Source organism: Enhydra lutris, unplaced genomic scaffold (assembly GCF_002288905.1).
Source record: "Enhydra lutris kenyoni isolate GAN:26980312 unplaced genomic scaffold, ASM228890v2 scaffoldscaffold13, whole genome shotgun sequence".
Classification (NCBI taxonomy): Eukaryota; Metazoa; Chordata; class Mammalia; order Carnivora; family Mustelidae; genus Enhydra; species Enhydra lutris.
The window spans coordinates 32,492,268-32,511,477 of NW_019154097.1; the positions used below are offsets into that span (position 1 = coordinate 32,492,268).

General features: G+C 58.0%; 3 protein-coding genes across 3 annotated transcripts; 2 read left to right on the forward strand and 1 right to left on the reverse strand.

Annotated features, from left to right (window-relative positions):
• Positions 1-326: 326 nt before the first annotated feature.
• On the forward strand, positions 327-5,941 carry LOC111145966 (cilia and flagella associated protein 157). Its single transcript, XM_022501304.1, has 9 exons — positions 327-514; positions 1,943-2,214; positions 2,927-3,080; positions 3,514-3,781; positions 4,169-4,299; positions 4,531-4,681; positions 5,062-5,228; positions 5,383-5,569; positions 5,870-5,941. Exons 1-9 carry the CDS (start codon positions 342-344, stop codon positions 5,939-5,941), a joined length of 1,575 nt encoding a protein of 524 aa, XP_022357012.1. The 5' UTR covers positions 327-341.
• On the reverse strand, positions 5,892-7,723 carry LOC111145968 (peptidyl-tRNA hydrolase 1 homolog). The gene is made up of 5 exons (XM_022501308.1): positions 7,617-7,723; positions 7,044-7,263; positions 6,679-6,778; positions 6,421-6,466; positions 5,892-6,316 (listed from the first exon to the last, which is right to left on the reverse strand). Exons 1-5 carry the CDS (start codon positions 7,674-7,676, stop codon positions 6,110-6,112), a joined length of 633 nt encoding a protein of 210 aa, XP_022357016.1. The 5' UTR covers positions 7,677-7,723; the 3' UTR covers positions 5,892-6,109.
• A 482-nt stretch (positions 7,724-8,205) lies between these two features.
• LOC111145461 (tetratricopeptide repeat domain 16) lies at positions 8,206-19,168 on the forward strand. Its single transcript, XM_022500358.1, has 15 exons — positions 8,206-8,223; positions 8,944-9,116; positions 9,449-9,539; positions 9,698-9,841; positions 10,652-10,752; positions 10,845-10,974; positions 12,871-13,085; positions 13,712-13,956; positions 14,283-14,424; positions 15,205-15,370; positions 15,810-15,959; positions 16,120-16,278; positions 17,592-17,844; positions 18,201-18,526; positions 18,728-19,168. The coding sequence occupies exons 1-15, from the start codon at positions 8,206-8,208 to the stop codon at positions 19,166-19,168; spliced, it is 2,754 nt and encodes a 917-aa protein (XP_022356066.1).
• The last annotated feature ends 42 nt before the right edge of the window (positions 19,169-19,210 follow it).

A 19,210-nucleotide genomic window follows, 5' to 3' on the forward strand; every position in this document is an offset into this window, starting at 1 on the left:
CCCTTTCTCTGACTGGCAGGGTGGTGGTTTCTAGGGCTCACCCACTGTAACGTTTCCACCTGGGGGAAGGTGAGGTGGCCCCAGAGCCCCAAGAAGTGCCCCAAGAACCTAGCGTCCTGATCTTTGAGATGCCATGGCCTGGGACACCGCGGCCTAGGGCCTCTGTGGTGGTTGGCCTTGGAGGGGAAGGCTGGTTGCTAGTGCCCAGTCTGGCCAGGAAGAGGGCAGGGTCCCTTTAAGCTCTGCCTCACTCCCTCAGTTTGTTGCTATGTATGTGACCAACTTCCTTAGCAACCACCTGGCTTCTTAAAGGGGCCCTGGGGCAGTGACTGCCACCAGCCATGGCTCCCAAAAAGAAGATAACCAAGGGGGCCAAGGAGCCCGAGGTCAAGAAGAAGAAAGGTGGCAAGAAGGATGCCAGCATAGCCAACAAGCCCATGGAAATTACTTTAGGCGAAGAGAACCGAGAATTCTACCACATCCAGATCCGAGACCTGGAGGACAGGCTGGCCCGGTGGGTAGAGGGTCAGGGAGGCTGGTCCTGCTGGGTTAGAAGCCCTGCTCAGAGCTGACCAAGGGGCAGGCTCACTCAGGGACCTGAGTTTGGCTTCCCATGGGATGTCAAGACCCCACCCCCACCCCCAGCCTGTTTTCTCATAAGTAACATTAAGAGGCTTCATAATTTGGCCCCACCCTATCTCCGCTCCCAGAGTCCTGAGGTCCTAATGCTGACTGGCAACCCTACCCCAGGCAAGTAGCACTCTCCCTGCCTCATTCCAGCCCTGCTGGAGTATGTGCTTTATAAAAGGACAGCGTTCAATCAGTGGGATGAACTGAAAATGGCAGCCCCCTGGCAGGTGGGTGGATCCTATGTCCTTTCTTCCACCAACCCTCCCACTCCCACCATGCCCGTGCGGATTCCCTGCGCTGCCTGCCCCACTGACTTACCCACCTGCCAAGCCCACGTGTTTTTTCACGCTGGGCCTATCTCCCTGAATGTAAATGAGGAGGGTTGTCTCCCCGTGACTGTGTGACATAGATGGTAGTGTGTGTGGGAGGGGTCTCTAATTTCTGAGACATGCACACTTGCCCATTTTTCTCATTTTAAAACTAGTTTCCTCCAAGTTCTGATGCACCAGCCTGGTCTCAGGGTGACCCTTAAAAGACAAACCCTTTTAGTGACCACTAGGCGGCAGTTTTTCCCCAGGTGATGCTGCAGGTACAGCGAATGTTGAGCCCTTCATACGTGCCAGGTGGGTCCTGTGCTGGTGCTTACTGTGTCCTTGAAACAGTCCCATGAGAGGTCCTGACATCATCCCCATTCTACAGGTGGAGGGACTGAGACTCAGGGAAGGAAGTCACCCCCCGAAGGAGGTGCCGGGATGGGACCCCTGGTCCTTTTGACCTCCCCCCATTAAGCTGCTTCCTCGCTCCACAAAGCAGGCCATTCAGCTCTGTACCGCCCATTGCCCTGTATGCAGTAGCCCTTCGAAAGATGTTGATTGAGTAAATAATGAAGTAAAACATCTTTCCAAAGAACTTCTACAAATTATACCATTGGAAACCAGTAAATCAATTATATGATACTCTTAAAAATTCACAAGTTTCCCTCAAGCTGAGACACCAGATGGAATGTGTTTGGGGATAATGCATTTGGAAGACTGTTATTAGGTGCTTACTGTTGGCCGAACCCACTGTCAGGCCCCAAGAATAGAGGTGAAGGAGGTCAGGGGTCTGCCAAGTGAAGACAGATACAACCTCAGGTCTTGACTGCCCACCAGAACAAGGGCCTACTTACAGGAGGGCACCAAAAAGAGGGTCACGAATGTGGCTCAGGTCCACGAAGGCTCCACTGAGGAGGCTCACCAGGGTTCACTCGGCGAATGAGGGTAGGGAAGACAGCTTGCCCACTCCCCTGGATCTCTGCCCCGCCCCACGCCAGGTACCAGCGGAAGTGGGATGAGCTGGCCGTTCAGGAGAAGCTGTTCCGCCAGGAGTTTGAGCAGCTGGCCAACAACAAGAAGGAGATCGTGGCCTTCCTCAAGCGCACACTCAACCAGCGCGTGGATGAGATCACTGACCTCAATGAGCAGCTCCAGAGCCTGCAGCTGGCCAAGGAGATGGAGAAGGACGCCTTTGAGGCACAGCTAGCCCAGGTGCGCCATGAGTTCCAGGAGACCAAGGACCAGCTCACCACGGAGAACATCATCCTTGGTGAGAGGGGCACTGGCAGGAGAGTCTCGGAGCCCACACCACAGGGGAGGGAACCCAATGCTCTTGCCCTTGGGGCTCTAATCCCAGCTCTGCCATTGACTTTGTGGCCTTGGGCAAGCATTTCTCTTTGACCTTCAGTTTGCTCATCTGGGAAATGGGTATAATCCATCTACCTTGAGTAACAGCAGCTATGTGCTGCTTCTTCCCACACATTATCTTCTCTAATTGTCCCAGTCATCGCCCAAGACAGGAAATACTATCACCCAGTTTGTAGGTGAGGAAGAACCTCAAGAAGTTAAGTGTCTTGCTCAAGATCACCTAGCTGGCAAGCATTGTTTTGAGGATTAAGGACAGCATTAGTGCCTGGCCCAGAGAAGGTGTTCAAGTTCAGTGGCTGTAGTCACTGTCACTTTCCAGAAAACAGAAGTCAAGGGAGGCCTTTCCAAGGAGGTGGAAACTAAATGAGACTTCATAAGATTAGTGGCAGGGAAGAGGGGGGCATTCCAGATGAAGACCATGTACATGGACAGGACTGGGCATGGCATGTTGTAGGGACAGGGGTCCAGCCCCACTGGATTGAGAAGCATAGGGAGGGCAAGCGGATGTGGAGGAAGTGGGGAGGGAGGGGCATTGCTCAAGGTCATCGCTGCCCTGCCGGGGCCCTGCCCACCTGAGGTGGCCCCTCACTGGCATGTCCCCTGCGGTGGGGCAGGGGGGAAGCTGGCAGCTCTAGAAGAGTTCCGGCTGCAGAAAGAGGAACTCACAGAAAAGTTCGCGACCCTGGAGGATCAACTACGGAAGCAGGAGTGTGACTACAAGGATTACGTGTACAACCTAGAGAAGAAGTCCGTGCTGGACAAGGACAGGTGGGCAGTTTGGGCGCTGGGGCGAAGCACAGTTCAGTCCTCGGGCCTCCCGACAGCCTCCGCTTCGAATTGCACTAGCTCAGGGTGCAGGGACTCCCCAGCCTGGCTGGTGATTTATACAGAGCAGGAGAAAATAGATAAGCTCCCAGCTCTAGTCCTTACACTGGCATTACTGAATCCTTGAGACTTCCTTTTGGCACCTTCTGGGACTTAAATTATATTTGCTTAATAGGTAATGATAAAACATCGATATGGTTTCAAAACGCCAGGGGTAGAAAGGGTCTACAGTGAAAAGCCTCCTGCCTGGAGCCCCATTCCTCCTGGGAAACAGAGCATAGTGGTGGCCCTAAAAACTCTGGGGAACCCCACCTGGGAGGACGGTGCCTGTGCCCACTCTGCCTGATGCCCCCTTCTTCCTATCCATACTGTCTAGACTGAGGAAGGAGATCATCCAGCGCGTGAACTTGGTGGCCACCGAGTTCCGCAAGGTGGCCACTAACCAGATGTGGGACACGACAAAGCGGGCCATCATAGAGAACAACACGGTCACCCTGCAGCTGTCCAAGATATCCCGGCAAGGCATGCAGCTGCTGCAGGAGAATGAGCAGCTCAAGGGCACCCAGGACAAGCTGTGCAAACAGCTGGATCTGTTGGAGAACACCCAGAAGGCCATGGCCAGGCATAGTAGAGGCCACCATAAGGTGTGCCTGCCAAGCCCTCATCACAGGGCATTTGGCACATAAAGTAGGAGGGAACCGTAGGGGTGCTGCTTCAGGGCAAACACAGCATGGCAGGGTCAGAGCCAAGTCATGAGGGAGGCAGCAGTGAGGGGACAGGGTCCTTTGTGGGGGCTCCTGGGCGCACCTCTGGTTTTTCTTTATTTGGTCTAAAGCCCCCGTAACTCACTGAAGTGGAACCCACCCCTGGGCAGGCGGGGGCTTTCACCAGACATGGTGCTGGGCCCCGAGGACCATGGCTGGCTTCTCTGTACAACGGGGTGAGCTCTGGTTGAGTCCAGAGCCAGGGGAGTGGGGCTGGCGGAGGGCCCGCGGTGGGCCCAGGGTATGGCCACCTGCCCGTACCTGCAGATCATCCTCATGCTGACCGAGAAGTGCCTCGAGCAGCAGCAGAGCACTGCGGAGGCCGAGCAGCTGCGCCTCCAGCTGAGCCAACTGGAGCAGAGCCTCAGGCAGCTGCAGCAGGACAACCAGGCCCTGAGGTGGGGCCCAGAGAAGGGGGAGCAGTGGGAGCAAGGATGGGGTGGGGGAGGTAGGGGGTGGAACTTGAGCCCATCCCTTTTGGGCCACATGACATGACACAGGCCAGTGGCATCCCCTTTCTCGAGGGGTCCTGAGGCTAAGGCCTGGGGCTGGAGGAGGGGCTCCTGTGGGCTAGAGAGAAACTGCCCCGCACAGGGAGGGGGCTGACTCGTCCCCGATCCTGGGTCCAGGAGTCAGAGAGACCAGCTCAACTCGCAGCTGGAGAGGCAGCAGGCTAAGGCACAACAGCTAGAGCAGGAGCTGACTGAAGAGCAGAAGGTTCGGGCAAGTCTGGAGACAGCCCTGGCCCATGCCACCTTCTTCCTACAGGACATTCTACAGGTAAAAGGAAGTGGGTAAAAGTCAGGGGCGGAGGCAGTGGGCCATCAGTGTCTGATGGCAGACACTGCTTGGAGATAATGGGGACACCGGGAGATGGCCAGGCCAGGGCCAGAGGCCCCACCTTTCCCCTGAGAGACTCGAGGCAAGTTTGTCCTTTCCTGATCCTGTAGTCCAAAGACCCCTTGAAGGTCTCAAAGTTGCTGGAGTCTCTCTCTGAGGCCCTGGAAAGCCTCGTGCTTCGGGCTTCCCATCTGGAGAATGGGTATCCCACCACAGCCACGGTACACTTGGAGAAAACAGGCACCGGGACTGGAGTTTCCCAGAGGTGGGTGTTGGGGCCACTCTGGGCCTGATCCCCATGGGCCCACCCCCACTGGCAGATGCGACCTGACGAGGAGGATGGCGACTTTGATGTAGTGTTCCAGCTACAGTGCAAGGAGATGCTGCAGCAGCTGCTGACCATGCTCAGCTCGGCCATGGTCCTAAGTCCCCAGCTGGCTGTGTGTCCCCGCCAGGAGAGCAAGCCCCATGGCCCACCCAAGGAGAGGTGAGTGACCCTGAATGACTTCAGAGGAGGCAGCTGTGGGAACCTTTCCAAGGGCTCTTCTCAGCTGACCCTGGGCCACCAGAAACCTGGCTCCGCAAAGCCTTTCTGAACCTCTTATGAAATGGAGGTGGTGATGCCAGCCCCCTCTCCACAGCCAGCCCAGCACCCAGCCACCCAAGATGGGGTCTCTGCCTTGGCAGCTATCCAACATCACACCCTACCAGCCGGGGGACCTGGGCCTGGTGCCACGACGGGCCCACATCCCACCCAACCCTGAGGACCTCAGGCTGCTCTCACACACCACCCGTGTGGGAACCTTACAGGTGCATAGCTGCCCTGAGGTGAGAGTGCCGGGGCCCCAGTGGCGGCAAGATAGCAGCCAGCCCGAGGTATAGATCATAGCTCTGCCACAGTGCCGTTGTATGGCCTGGGGGCTGTGCCTAGCTCTCTAGGCCTTCATTTCCCCACCTGTAAAATGGGCCAAAGAAAAGTGGGGCAAGGCTGCAGTGGGCTAAAGTATGCCCACACATCGCCTGGGAAGGGGGCTTGCTGGACCCTGTTGGTGCCTCCTCCATTGGCAGGTGAAGGGTGGGACCCTCCTGAGGAGGCCTCAGCTTCAAGCCACATCTTTCATCTTACAGATCCACACCTCTGGTTCTCCAAAAAGGTTCAAAAAGTTTAGTCTTCCTGAAGTTTCTCTACTTTCTAAGTAAGACACAGAGAGATGACCAACCCCTATTCCAGAAGTGGGCCACTGTGGCCACAGTCTCTTTAATTAACAGGCAGTCTGGGGCAGCCCAGAGAAGAGTTCTATAAAAAGTGGATACCACAAAGTTGGCATGGCACCTCTGTGAACGTGCTTGGGGGTGTGGGCACGGTGGTCAGGCAGGCTCGTGTCCAGTGATGGCAAAGCCTGAAGGGGGGCCCTGGCTTCGCTCACGGATGTGGTCCAGGAGCAGGTCGGCAGCTCGCTCCAGCAATGGAGGCAGCAGCTCCTGTTCAGCGGCGGAGAAACAGCCCAGCACGTGGGCCTGCACCATGTCAGGGTGTGACGGGCGCCCGATGCCCACCCGCAGCCTTGGCATTGCCTGTGGGGTCAGAGGGGCCCAGAGAGCTTTGATAAGAAGAGTCGGCGGCCCCATGCTGGCCCACCAGACCCAGTGTGGGAAAGAGGACAGAGGGGTGGACTCACACTGGAGTTGAGACACGCAATGCAGGAACGGACTCCTTTGTGGCCCCTTCAAAGGGATATAGAAGGGGCAATTAGTGCTTCCCTGGATCAGCACCCTTCACCCCTCGAAGCCCCGGCTGGGGTCAGAGCACTCCTATTCCCTGCCAAGACGGGTGTGTGTGTGTGTGTGTGTGTGTGTGTGTGTGTGTGTCGGCACTGGTACCCCACTTGCAACTCGGGGGCTCCTCCCTAGCCCACCCTGACCTGCTGAGGCCTCACCTGGAGCTTCCCCCAAGCTTCAGAGCCAGTTTCCCCAGGGGCTTGTCCAGTTCATCGTGCACCAGGTAGACCTCCTCAGCAGTCAGCCCAAACAGCTCGGCTGTGCGCAGACAACAGGGGCCCTGGTTACCGCCCATCAGCCTACAGGGGTGGTCCCGATTCACAGCTCTCGTGCGGCGGGACCGCAATTAACCCCATTTCACCTATAAAGCACCTGAGAGTCCCACAAGTACCCAAGGCCACATGCAGCAGCTGGAGCTCAATAGGCACCTGGAGGGGAACAGATCCGCCGCCGCCCAGAACCCCTCCTCTGGCCTCTGCGCCCCCCTCGCCCCGGCCGGCCGCCTCGGGTGCCCTCAACTCACCCGCCCGGGCCACGCAGCGCCCGTTGACGTTCATGAGGCGCCGCGGCCGAAGCAGGACGAGCTGGGCATCCCCGAGCGAGGCCAGCGCGAGGTCGGCGGCGCAGTGCCGGTCGCGCGCCCAGCCGTCCGCCACTCCCAGCCGCTGCGCCAGCTGCCCCAGCACCGCCAAGCCCACGCTGTGCCGCGTGCGGGGCAGTCCAGGGTTCCCCAGGCCGGCCACCTGCGGGCGGCACCCGGCAAACTGAGGCCCGACCTCTCCCGCCACCCTCTACCTCACAGCGCCCCCTAGGACCCAAACCAGAGAAAGGGAAATGGGAGGGTAGGGTAGAGTGGGGAAGGGGCGCGAAGAAGGGGGCCCAGAACCTCCGGAGACTCCGGAAGCCTGAGGGCCCCGCCAGCTGAGCGGTCAGGGCAGTGTTCCCGGGAGTTTAGGGCCCGTCAGAATACTGGACCCATCTTCCAGATAAGAAAATCGAGACAAGGAATTTAGGGAATGTTGTCTGGAGACAATGGCAGAACAGGAGCTAGTTAGGGCCCAGGAGCCCCTACGCCGCCGCCCGCCAAGCCACTCACCAGCCACCGCTTCCCCGGGGGCCGGGGTTCCAAAACGCCCAGGCTCAAGCACCGCCTCATGGCCCGCCTCAGCCCCAGCGTCGCTCTCAGGCGCGGAGAGGCGGCATGCTACCCTTATTCACGTCCTCGGCCCCGCCCCCTGACGTCCTCTGCCCTCGACCAATCGCGGCGGCCACCTGTCCCCAGCGTCCAATCCCGGGCGAGCCTCGGGCCTCCGGGCTTCTAAGGAGCGGAAGTGGCGGGGCGGTGGCCTTGACTGGCCCCTCAGCTGGTTCCGCGGCGCCGCCTCGCCGCGTTCCTGTGGGGTTTACTGTGAACTCGCGGAGCCCTTGTATGACCTCCGGGTCGGGAGGAGGGAGCCTTGTTGTGGCCCCTGCTGTGGCCCTGCCTCGCTGCGGAAACCTGACGAGCCGTCTCCCTGACGTAGCCTCAGCCTCCTCGGCGGATAAATCCGCTAATCTCCTTGCGGCTCTAACAAGCCTTGGATCCCGGAGGCGTGGGCTGAGGGGGCGGAGCCTGGGGGCGTCCCGGAGGTGGTTCCTAGCAACGTGGGGAGTGGGTCTCCCGAGGCTCTCGCGGAAGGGAGTTCATGACAAACTCCGCAGAGGTGCGGAGAGGGTCGGGAGAGAAGAGGCCGAGGCCGAGTTCGCAGGAGAGGTTTTAAGTACAGGAGAGGCAGCATAAGTTGTGCAATTCAGGAAAGCCGTGGCCGCAGTGCCGAGAAGTGAGGGCTTGTGAGCGGTTGGGGAGGTCGGAGAGTTGGCCAGAGCTGGTGTCCTGGCAGAGAGGGCAGTGGCCCAGACGAGAGGATGAGAGAAGAGAAGGGATCTAAGATCTTTAGGAAGTGGGACAGACAGGACTTGAGGGCTGATAGGGCGTAGGTGACTGGCTGAACAGGTGGACTCACCAAGGTGGGGAAGCCTGGGGCAGAAGTCAGGTGAAGTGTTCAATTTGCCCTGCTGGGCGTGAGGGTCCCTCAGGATATGCAAAGGGCTGCAGGACCTCCTGGGCCTGAGCTGGAGACATTAGAGTTTTGGGGTGTTTGGGGAATTTGGGAGCTAGAGGTGGAGCTGAGGGCGACCAGAAGGAGAGCAGAGTGCAGTGTAAGAACTCTGGCCCCTGACCTTGACCACAGGAGAGGGAGAGAGGCAGGATTGGAGAGAGAGAAGTTGGAACATCCCTAAGGGGAATGGGACTGGGTCTGCCACCAGTAACCAAATTGTGCCTCCTGCCAGCCCTGGTTCATCCTGTAAAACACCTGAGGAGTGTGCAAGAGGAGCAGGGTCATCTCTGAGGCCTGCCCCAGCTTGCTGTCCCTTGGTTCTAGGATGCTCTGGAGCTTGACCCGGCTCCATCAAAGCCCATCTCAAAGCCATGGGTGTTTCCAGTCCCAAAGGGAGCCCTACAGCGGATCTTTGGGAGCAGCCAGGTGTTCCAGAACTTGGATGTTGTAAAACCGAAGATCACGGGATTAACAGTGCCCCTCAAAGTCAGGGAGTAGTGAGTGACTGATTACCTTGTCCCCGGGTCCCAGGTTCCTGTCCACAGCCAGTGGCGTGCCCTACAGCCTTGGGTCAGTCACTCTCCCTCTCTGGGCTTCAGTGAATTCAACTGTATAGTAGGGCTCTTCCACCTCAGCGTATGCAAGGCTGCTGGCCTGTATGAGATCCAAGACTACCAGGCTCCTCTCCCTAGGTCTCTGTCTACGGGCCCCACCCTGTCTCTCCACCTACATCCCCCTCCTCCCAACCTGATCCAGTGGCAACAGCTGTACGCCCTGAGCTGGTCAAAGCCAGCGCCAGCCCCTCTGCCTGTACCCCCTTCCCCCACAGCTACCACCAAGGCCTGCAGTGCTTGGAGAAAGAGGACTGGGAGATGGCTGTGCTCTTCTTTTCCCGTGCCCTCCACCTGGACTCTGAGCTGGTGAGGGGGTGGGTACGGGCGGTTGCTGACACTTTGCACTCACTATCCTGCCTACCGGGCTCCTCCTCTCGGGGCCACCAAGTTCCTTCTGGTCGTTGAGCATCAGCCCTCAGCAGACGGTGGAGAAGGGACAGCAGCCTGGGTCCCCTCTTCTTCAGGTAGACTTCTACGCTTTACGAGCTGAGGCCTACATCCAGCTCTGTGACTTCTCCTCGGCTGCCCAGAACCTGCGAAGGGTCTACTCCTTCCAGCCGGAGAACACCAAGTACCTGGAGCGACTTACCTTGGTCCTTTACCTGCAGGTGCCTGGAGCTGCTGCAGGCCTACCCACGGTGCCCGCCCCACACCCAAGCTCTCCTTGGCTCTTCTTCCAGCTGTGGGGGGTTTTCCTTGCTCCTGGGACCAGCTCTGTCTCTCTAGGGACCTTCTTGTCCCCGTGTCTGCATCTGTACCTCCTGCCCCTCTCATGACCTCTCCCACCTCCACAGGTGGTTTACCACCAGGGCTGGATAAAGTTCTGCAGCATTGCCCAATAGAACTTTCTGCAGTGATGATAGTGGTCTGCTCGGCACTGTCCAATCTGGTAGCCGTCAGCCACGTGGAACTGCCGAGCCCTTGAAATGTAGTAAGTGTGAGTGAGGAACTGAATTTTAATTTTATTTAATTAATTTAAATTTGTACAGCCACGTGAAGTGAGTGGCTGCTGTGCTGGACCCCACAAACCTAGCATCTAGAGGACCTAAGCACTAAAAAGGCAATAGCATCCCCCTTTTACAAGTCAGAATAAAAATACCAATCCATGAAATACCAACAAAGTCCAAAGTTTTCTGTTTCTCTACATTCCTGTTTCTATATTGCCATCTTGCCAACTATAGAATTCTGCCTCTGCTGTCTCTCCCTCGCTCTGTATCTCTTTCCATCTCTGTCACCTTCTCTCCATCTCTCTATCTCTGTCTCTGTGTCTCTGTCCCCTGAAGTTTCTCCCAGATCTAAAGGGCTGTGTCCCTGGCTCTTGTCTCTCTCCCTTCCCGCCCCAGTGGGCACCCCCTGTAGCTAGTGGGTGCTGCTGGGCCAGAGTCACAAGCAGAAGGGACTATCCCCTGTGTCCCCAGGGCCAGTGCCTGTTTGAGCAATGTGCCTTCCAGGAAGCCCTGAGGGTCTTCTCACATGCCTCCGCGCTCCAGCCGGGGAAAGCCAGCTTCCGTTACCGATGGTAAGTGCCGGGTGCGGCCGTATTCTCCCTGCAGCCTCTTCCTGCCCCTCTTGCCCGGCAGACACTAGAGTGTCTTTGCCCTCTGTCCTCAGCATGGCCTGTCTCCTGGCCCTCGAACAGTATCAGGACTGCCTCTCACTCGTCACTGAAGAGGTGAAGCTTGGTACAACCAATGCCGATGTCTTCATCCTCCGAGCCAGGCTCTACAACTTCTTCCAGAAGGTAGAGCAGGGAGGGTGGGGCAGGGGTGGCCCTCTCCCTGTGTGGGTGCCCCCAGCATACCCTGAGATTAGCATACCCTGAGATTACCCCAGCTGCCCGCGTGGTGGGGGACTGGCCCCTTTGCTGACCACCCAGCATAGTTGTCTGGCTATCACTCAGTTCTAGCTCCGTGTCAGGCCTGGTCGGCTCCCAGAAGCCACAAGGTGAGAAACCTGTGCCATCCCTGTCCTTGTGGAAGTTAGAGCCCAAGGGAGACATCCTTGAGCAGATAATTGCACAGAGAATGATTTCACAGTGTGGGAAGCAGCACAGGGTAGGAGTACCCAAGGATCCTTTAGATAAGGTGGCCTTCGTCCTCCTTTCCTGTCTCTCCTTATTTGCCTCACTGTCCAGGCTTAGAGCCAGGCAGTACAGGGAACAGCTTAGGGACAAGGGAGACTTGGGGTTACAAGAGAGAAGGGACTACAGGTATGAGAGGACATCAGCCAGGGTTTGGGGAACCTAGGAGGCCCCTGACTTCTTCCTGGGGACAGCAGAAGCCTCAAAAGGGTGCTCCCTGGGGCAGTGGGATTTAGAAAGATCCTTTGGCTACCAGGGGGGAGTCTGGCTGGAGGGGCAAGTCTGGAGGCCAGGAGCCTAGTGCCGTCCAGCCAGAGAGGAGGGCAGAGGCAAGGCTGGCCATGAGGGTGGCCAGAAAGGGGCCAGTCCCACAGTCCTTTGGGAGTCAGGAGCAAAGACAGATGGAGGAGGGCAGGGAAAGGGAAGGATCCAGAACAATGGTTGGTGTCCGGGCTTGGCCTGGTGCACGGGAGCTGGGAAACTCTGGAGGACGAAGAGGTAAGTAGGTTCACATCAGTCACCAGGTGGTGCATCCTGGGGGTGGCTGGAAACCTGACCCTCCCTATGCTGGGGACTGGGCTTCTGGGCCCCCACAGTGAGTCAGTGACAGGCTTTCCTTCCAAGGCAGGAGACTAGTAATTATTGATAATTGTTGACTGTGGGAGTTCGGCCCCTCCTGTCACCTCAGCCCCTGTAATGTACGGGCACATTCTAAGCACTTGACTCACACTTGTCTTTAAGACTTGAGGTAATGGTTTGAGTAGATACAACCCATTGTCCTCTTTTCACGAGAAGGAGATGGATCCAGAGGGCCTGGGTGACTTGCCCAAGGTCACACAACCAGTTCTCGGTGGTACCACCCTTGAACCCATACTCCAAAGCCCTGTCCTGAGCCTCTGCCATCTTCCCCCTCCTGACTTCCACCCACAACTGGTGTCCACACTGTTTGTCCTGTTTGCCATCCAACCCATTACCCTACAAAACTGTTTGTTGACTGACTGACAGACTTGCTCACCCAGTGGAAGCTATTTGCCTGGGGATGTTTTCTGCTCAGGCCCACGCCTGCATCTATTGTCAGAGTTGTCTTGGGCTTAAAGGTCAGTGCTTGGGACTATAGGGTGGATGTGACAGTCACCACCTGCATCTATTGTCAGAGTTGTCTTGGGCTTAAAGGTCAGGGTAGTTGGGGAGGGCATGTGCTTGGGACTATAGGGAGGATGTGACAGTCACCGTCAGAAGGACACACCCTTCCCCCACCTTGAGGGACCTTGGAGGAAGTCCTCCTCGGAGGAGGCAGCTGCAACACCGTTCTCCAGCAGAAACCATCCAGGCTGACCTGGCTCTCCTGAGGTCACGTCTGTAAAGGGACCGGCAAGGATGGGGGCTGGGATGGGATTTTCCCATAATGCTCCCTGCTGCTTTCACGAGGCGAAAAGGTGGCATAGCAGTGCAGGGACATGGAGGGTAGGTGACATGGTCTGGAGGTGTGCCTCTCCATGGGACAGGGCAGAGCTCTGCTTAGCCTGCCACCCTGATGCCGTCCCTGGGCCTCTGCAGCCCGGCCTCTGCTATCAAGACCTGCACAGCGCCTTACTGTTGGACCCCAAGCACCCACAAGCCAAGGCGCTGCTCCAGATGATGGTGGACCAAGCCCAGCAGGCGCGTCAGGATGCCGGGATCCTGGCCGTGCAGGGCAAGCTGCAGCACGCCCTGCAGTGCATCAACTGTGCCATCGAGAACAACCCTCTGGACCCCGGCCTCTTCCTCTTCCGGTACTGTGTGGACAGGTCCCCACCTTGGGTCCTGCTGTATGGTCTCAGAAGAGCTTCCCTGGACCTTAGTTTCCCCAAGTAATCCTTCCCTACTCCCTATCAGGATCAAAGCCAGGGAGAGGTCTCACCTACTGTTGCCCTTAGAGGAGGGGGCAGGCAGCCACCTTCATTCCCCTGGGGATCCCGGACCCCCAGGACTACTGAGCATTCATGCTGGGAGGCTCGGTCCAGCTCAGTGGACAAGGCTTGGGTTTGAATCTATGCCTTGCCCCCAGGACTTCTTATGTGATTTGGGGCCATTTAACATGCTTGAGTCTAGGTTTTCTCATATAAACAGTGGGGCAAAACGTCTGTCCCAGGTACAAAAAGGCCTTTGTGTAGAGGTTGGCACGCACGCACCTCCTTCCTAAAAAGATAGATGGAAGCTATTTTTGGGTAAAGCAAAACCACCCATGACCAGCAGGCTAGCCAAGTAGAAAATCCCGAGCCAGCCCCACACCCAAGCCAGCGCAAGAAGATAGGACCCTCCGGCCACAACCCAGGTCAGAAGGCCCAGAGTGGTCACCGTCCTGGCCGGCCGCCCCAGTGGGTGGGGGCGCCTTGGCCTTCATGTCCGTCCCCCACAGGGGCACCATGTACCGCCGGCTCCAGGAGTTTGATGCCGCCGTGGAGGACTTCCTGAAGGCTCTGGACATGATGAGCGAGAGCCAGGAGCGCGCCGTGCAGCAGGCCCAGCGGCAGCTGCTGCTGACCTACAACGACTTCGCCGTGCACTGCTACCTGCAGGGCGCCTACCAGGAGGGCGTGCTGCTGCTCAACAAGGCCCTCAAGGACGAGCAGCAGGAGAAGGGCCTCTACATCAACCGGGGCGGTGAGCAGGGGGCTGCCTGCCCCCCAAGGGCCTGGGCTGGGTCGGTGGGGGAGAGCCTCAGGGCTCTGGGGACACACTCTGCAAAGTGTTGCCTTAGACAAACTGGCTACAGTCTCTTCAGAACACTCAGAACCAGGCTGGGAAAAGGTGCCCCGAGGCCTGGAAAACCTTGGCGGGCACGCTCCACCCGCCCACAGGAGTGGGAGTTGGGGAGTTCACAGCCACAGGGCTCGGGATTCCCCAGAGGGTGCAGCAGGCTGGGCTGGGGCTCCTGGGCACTGGGGTCAGGGGCACACTCAGCCCCTGCATCCATCCCTGGGCCCTAGATTGCTTCTTCCAGCTGGACAACCTGCTCTTTGCGGAGGCCGACTACCAGCAGGCGCTGGCACTGAGCCCGCGGGATGAGGGCGCCAACCTGCGCATGGGGCTGCTACAGGAGAAGATGGGCTTCTGCGAGCAGAGGGGCAGGTACACGCTGCGGGCGGACCCTGGGGCTGGGGGGTGGAGGTGGGGGTTGGCACGGAGCCGCCTGTTGGGACCCCTGGGTCCCAGCTAGGTCTCCTAAACAATGGTTTTAGTTTTCAAGCTTTCGTGAAAAATTCTTCACTTTTTTTCTGAATATCGTTATGGTAATTGCGCTTTATAAAAGAAAACTGAAGTGTTGGGTAATGGATAATTCAGAACCCGAACGTTCCTTCCCATACCTGTTTCCCAACACCAGCCCTGCCACGGGTTGGGTAAAGATACCTCCAGATTGTTTCCTATACATATGTTTTTTTGTTTTTGTTTTTTTAAAGATTTATTTATTTATTTGACGGACAGATCACAAGTAGGCAGAGAGGCAGGCAGAGAGAGGTGGTGGTGGGGGGGATGAGCAGAGAGCCCAATGCAGGGCTCGATCCCAGGACCCTGGGAACATGACCTGAGCCAAAGGCAGAGGCTTTAACCCACTGAGCCACCCAGGCGCCCCAATTTTTTCATTTTTAGCTGCTGGGTTTGTGAGATTCTCGAAAGGTCCTCCTTACTCTAGGATATTAAAAATGTTCACTTTTATTGGGGTCTTGTACTAACATAAGCATTGGAGCCCTTAAGAGTATAGCTGGCAGAGGAAGAACAGAGGGGCATGGTGGAGGTGGGGTAGCAGAGACCAGCCTGATATCCCCCGAACTCCCCAGCGGGTCCCAGGAACTGCCATTTCCCTCCCTGGGGCCCAGCACACAGCAGCTTGGGGTCCACTGTGTCCCGCAGGCAGTTCCATAAGGCGGAGAGCCACTTCTCCATGGCCATCCAGCACAACCCCCAGAAGGCCCAGTACTACCTGTACCGTGCCAGGAGCCGGCAGCTCCTGCAGAACATTTTGGGGGCCCGCCTGGATGTTGCCACCGTCCTGCTTCTCAACCCCAAGCAACCCAAGGTAGGTTCTTGCTGGGCCAGAAGGACGGGCTCCGGAGAAGTCTGGTTTCCTAGCAAAACTACGAGCTGCTGACCCCAGGCAGTTAACTGTGCCAGGTTCCAGCTACTTTCGGTGTTGCTCGGGTTACCCCTCTTCAGCACCCCAGGAGACAGCTAACATCCCCCCACCCACTTGCAGCTGAAGAGGGTAGGGCTCAAAGAAGTCCAAACCCTTGCTCCAGGGCACAAGGCTTTGAGGTCAGTCCCCAAGGTGTCCGAGTGCCCTCTCCCTGGTGGGCCTCTTCACAGGCTCTTCCTGGTTCTGGGGAGGTGGTCTGGTCCTCGAAAGTCAGACATTAGTAAACCCTTCCCACCTCCGCCCTGAGAAGGGCCCTGCGAGGGCAGGGCAGCAACACACCGTCTGTCCCCTGCCCTGGTCCACACCCGGCTCTTTCTGGCAGCTGCTCACCCTGATGGCCAGCCTCTTCCCGGGCATGTCGGTGGAGGATGTGCTTTGCAGCCAGGTGGCCCACCTGGCCAGGCTGCAGTTGGATCGGGTGTTGGAGCAAAGAAGCCTGCAGGCTGGCATCCCTCAAGGCATCGTGGGGCAAGTTCCTCAAGTGGGGGCCATGGGTCGGGAGTGGGAAATGGCTGGGCTTCAAGGCTCCTCCTGCCCCTGCTGCCTCCTCAGGGCCACTCTCCGGACCCTGGGGAGGGTGGGCTGAGTCGGGGGACTCACCCAGCACTCTGGGGCCGTGGCTCAGCAGGCAGCTCAGGGAGCGGGAACTAGAGCGCCAGAAGGCTCGGGCCCTGCAGTTCTGGTGGAAGCCTTTGTTTGGGATCTCTGAAGAGCTCGAGGCCGCTCCCCAGACCCTGACAGGGGAGCCAGCAGGTGCAAAGGCAGCCGAGGCCCTCCACGAGGAGGAAGAGGTGAGTGGGCTATACACGCCAGGCCTACAGTGCTAGAGGTCTGGGGTAGGGCGTAGCCCGCCCGAGCCAGGGCTGAGGGAGGCAGAGTGGCTGGAGGCTGGCATCCGGGCCTGGTTCTGCCACTACTTGGCTGTGTGACTTGGGCTGGGGTCTTTCCGCTGTGAGGTAGGGATGCTACCAATAAGGGGTACCCTTGAGGGAGGGCACAGGGATGTGGGCCCCTTATGGAGAGGCCTCCCCAAACCTTGCCACACTCACCTACATAAATTCTGTGTGCACTGGGCATTGGTGCCAGGATTTTATTCTTAAAACTGTCTCTAAGAACTTTTTGTTGAATGTCACATAAATACAGAAAAGTACACAAATCATCAGTGATTGAGCTGATGAATTTTCAGAGCACACCCATGATACCATTACCTATGAAAGAACACACTCCCAGCTCCCCAAAGCCCCCTCATGCCCCCTGCTAGGCCCCGCCCTTAGCCCAGTGCACCCCCAAGGCTGTCCTGATCCCTGACATCACAACTGAACATGCATGTTCTTCACATCAGTGGACAAGTACGGTGTGCCCTCTTGTCTCGGACTCTCTTCGCTAAGCATGTTTGTGGGATGCATCTAAGTTGACTGCTTGTTCTCATCGCTGGTCGAGAATTCCATCCTACAAAAGTCCCACAGTCTGTCCACTCAGCAGCTGACGGGACAGCAAGTACCTTTGTGTTCAAAGAAAACTTTACGGAAATGAAGTAGATGGGAGATCAACATCCCTTGCCATAAATGGAGGAGGCTAGCCCTAGAGTTCTCTAGTTCACACCGGAACTCAAAAGTCTAAAACTTTGTGCCCCCGCGGAGGTCACTGTGAGCTCCCTCCCTCGGGGAGATGCGGAGCCGGCACGGCCTGCGGGTGGCTGGGGCTCCGCCTGCCCACTCCCCGCACCCACACATCCCTCGCCTGCGGGCGTGCGTGGGCCAGAGGCCGCAGCCAGGAGCCCGGCTGTGGAGTCCCACAGGTCTGGACTCGAGCTCTGCTCCCCTGCTTCTTAGCTCAGTGTTGTGTGCAGGCTGCTTAGGCCCCTGGAGTCTTGGTTCCTGGTCCAGGAAATGGTAAAAGCAGTCGTTCCCTCCCAGATATGTGGGAGGACGAGATGGGGTAGGACGGTAAGCACAGAAAGCTCAGTTCTTCACTAGCCATTCCCCAGGGCACGGCGCTCTACAGTTCCTAGAGGACCGTAATTCGCACTTTGCAGAGGGCAGAACTGAGACCCAAACAGCCTTTCGAATGCTGCCGGCTTTCTCACAGTGCCCTGCCGGTCTAGTCTGACCACTCCCCTTCCTGTCCAGTCTTCACCTCTCCTCCTGCTGCGCGGCCCCTGCTGGGCCCCCTGAAGAGCTCTAAGCTGCCGGCCTTCCTTCCAGAGCTGAGATGCTGGCCCAGGGGGCCTCCCACAGCCAGCAACTTCCCCACCTTTCTTCTGCCCCAGGAAGAGAAGCAGGAGCCCGCAGCCGGCAGGGTGAGGTCCCCGTCCGAAGGCTACCCCGACCAGACCTCTTCAGGCTCCGTCTTCGGCTGTAAGTGCCCAGTCTCCCACCAGGCCCAAGTAAGCCAAAGCAGCAGGGAAGGCCAAGGTCAGGGGTCAGAGACTCCTTGGCCTGCATGTGCATTTGGGCTCTGCTACTAGTTCTGTGACTATAGAGAGGAGGAAGTATCCTGACTTTGAAGGGGACGTGGTGAGCCCTCAGTGCCTCCCCCACATATCCCACGGCCCTGGCCCACCTGCAGGAGTGCTGGGCTGGCTTCATCTGGCAGGCCTGCCCCTAGGCCATGCAAGGCCTCTGGGATACAGGCAAGGGTGAGGCCTATACCTCCTTCCTAGACCTATTTGGGAAGGGCAGCCTAACAGACGCTCTTGGCACGTCCCTCCCAGTCAGGACCATGTCCATCTCAGAGACGTCTACTATTTGCAAGGAATACAGGAGCACCTCAGCCACTGCTGTGACATCCTCCGACTCCTCACTGCTGAAGACTCAATCCTCAGACCTCTTGGAGAACAACAGGGAACACCTAAGCTTGAGCAACAGCCCCCAAAATACCAAGGTCGCCCAAGGGCAGAGCCAGAGCCCCAGCAGGACCAAAGTCACCCAGAGCCAGAACCAGAGCCCCAGCAGGACCAAGGTCACCCAGAGCCAGAGCCAGAACCCCAGCAAGACAGAGTCCACCCAGGGCCAGAGCCAGAGGCCCAGCAAGACCAAAGCTACCCAGGGCCACAGCCAGAGGCCCAGCAAGACAGAGGCCATCCAGGACAAGAGCCGGAGCCCCAGCAAGATGGAGGTTGCCCAGGGCCAGGGCCAGAGCCAGAGCCCCAGCAGGACCAAAGCCACCCAGGGCCAGAGCCGGAGCCCCAGTAGGACCAAGGCTGCCCAGGGCCAGAGCCGGAGGCCCAGCAGGATAAAGGCTACCCAGGGCCAGGGTCGGAGCTCCAAAAGGACAAAGGTCACACAGGGCCAGAGCCAGAGTTCCAGCCAGACTGAAGCCACCCGAAGCCCAAGACAAAAACCTAACAAGACCAAGGCCACTCAGGGCCCAAGGCAGAGGCTTAGGAAGATCAAGGCTGCCCACAGCTGGCGTGGGGGACTGATCCGAAGTTCTAGCAGGACCAAGGATTTCTATGATCCAAGTTGGAGCCCCAGCAACACTGAGGCCACTCAGGACCAATGCCAAAGGTCCAGCAAGACCACGGCTGCCCAGAGCTGGAGCCAGAACACAAGCCCAGGTTATAGCAAGACCGAGGACACCTGGGGACTGAACCCAACTCTCAGAAAACCCCAGACCAGAGGGCCTGAGCCAGAACCCCAGAAGAATCAAGACTGGCCCAGCAGTGACACTGATCCCTGAAGGGGCCATTCAGCCCCCTCACTTGTTGCTGGGTATGGGAGA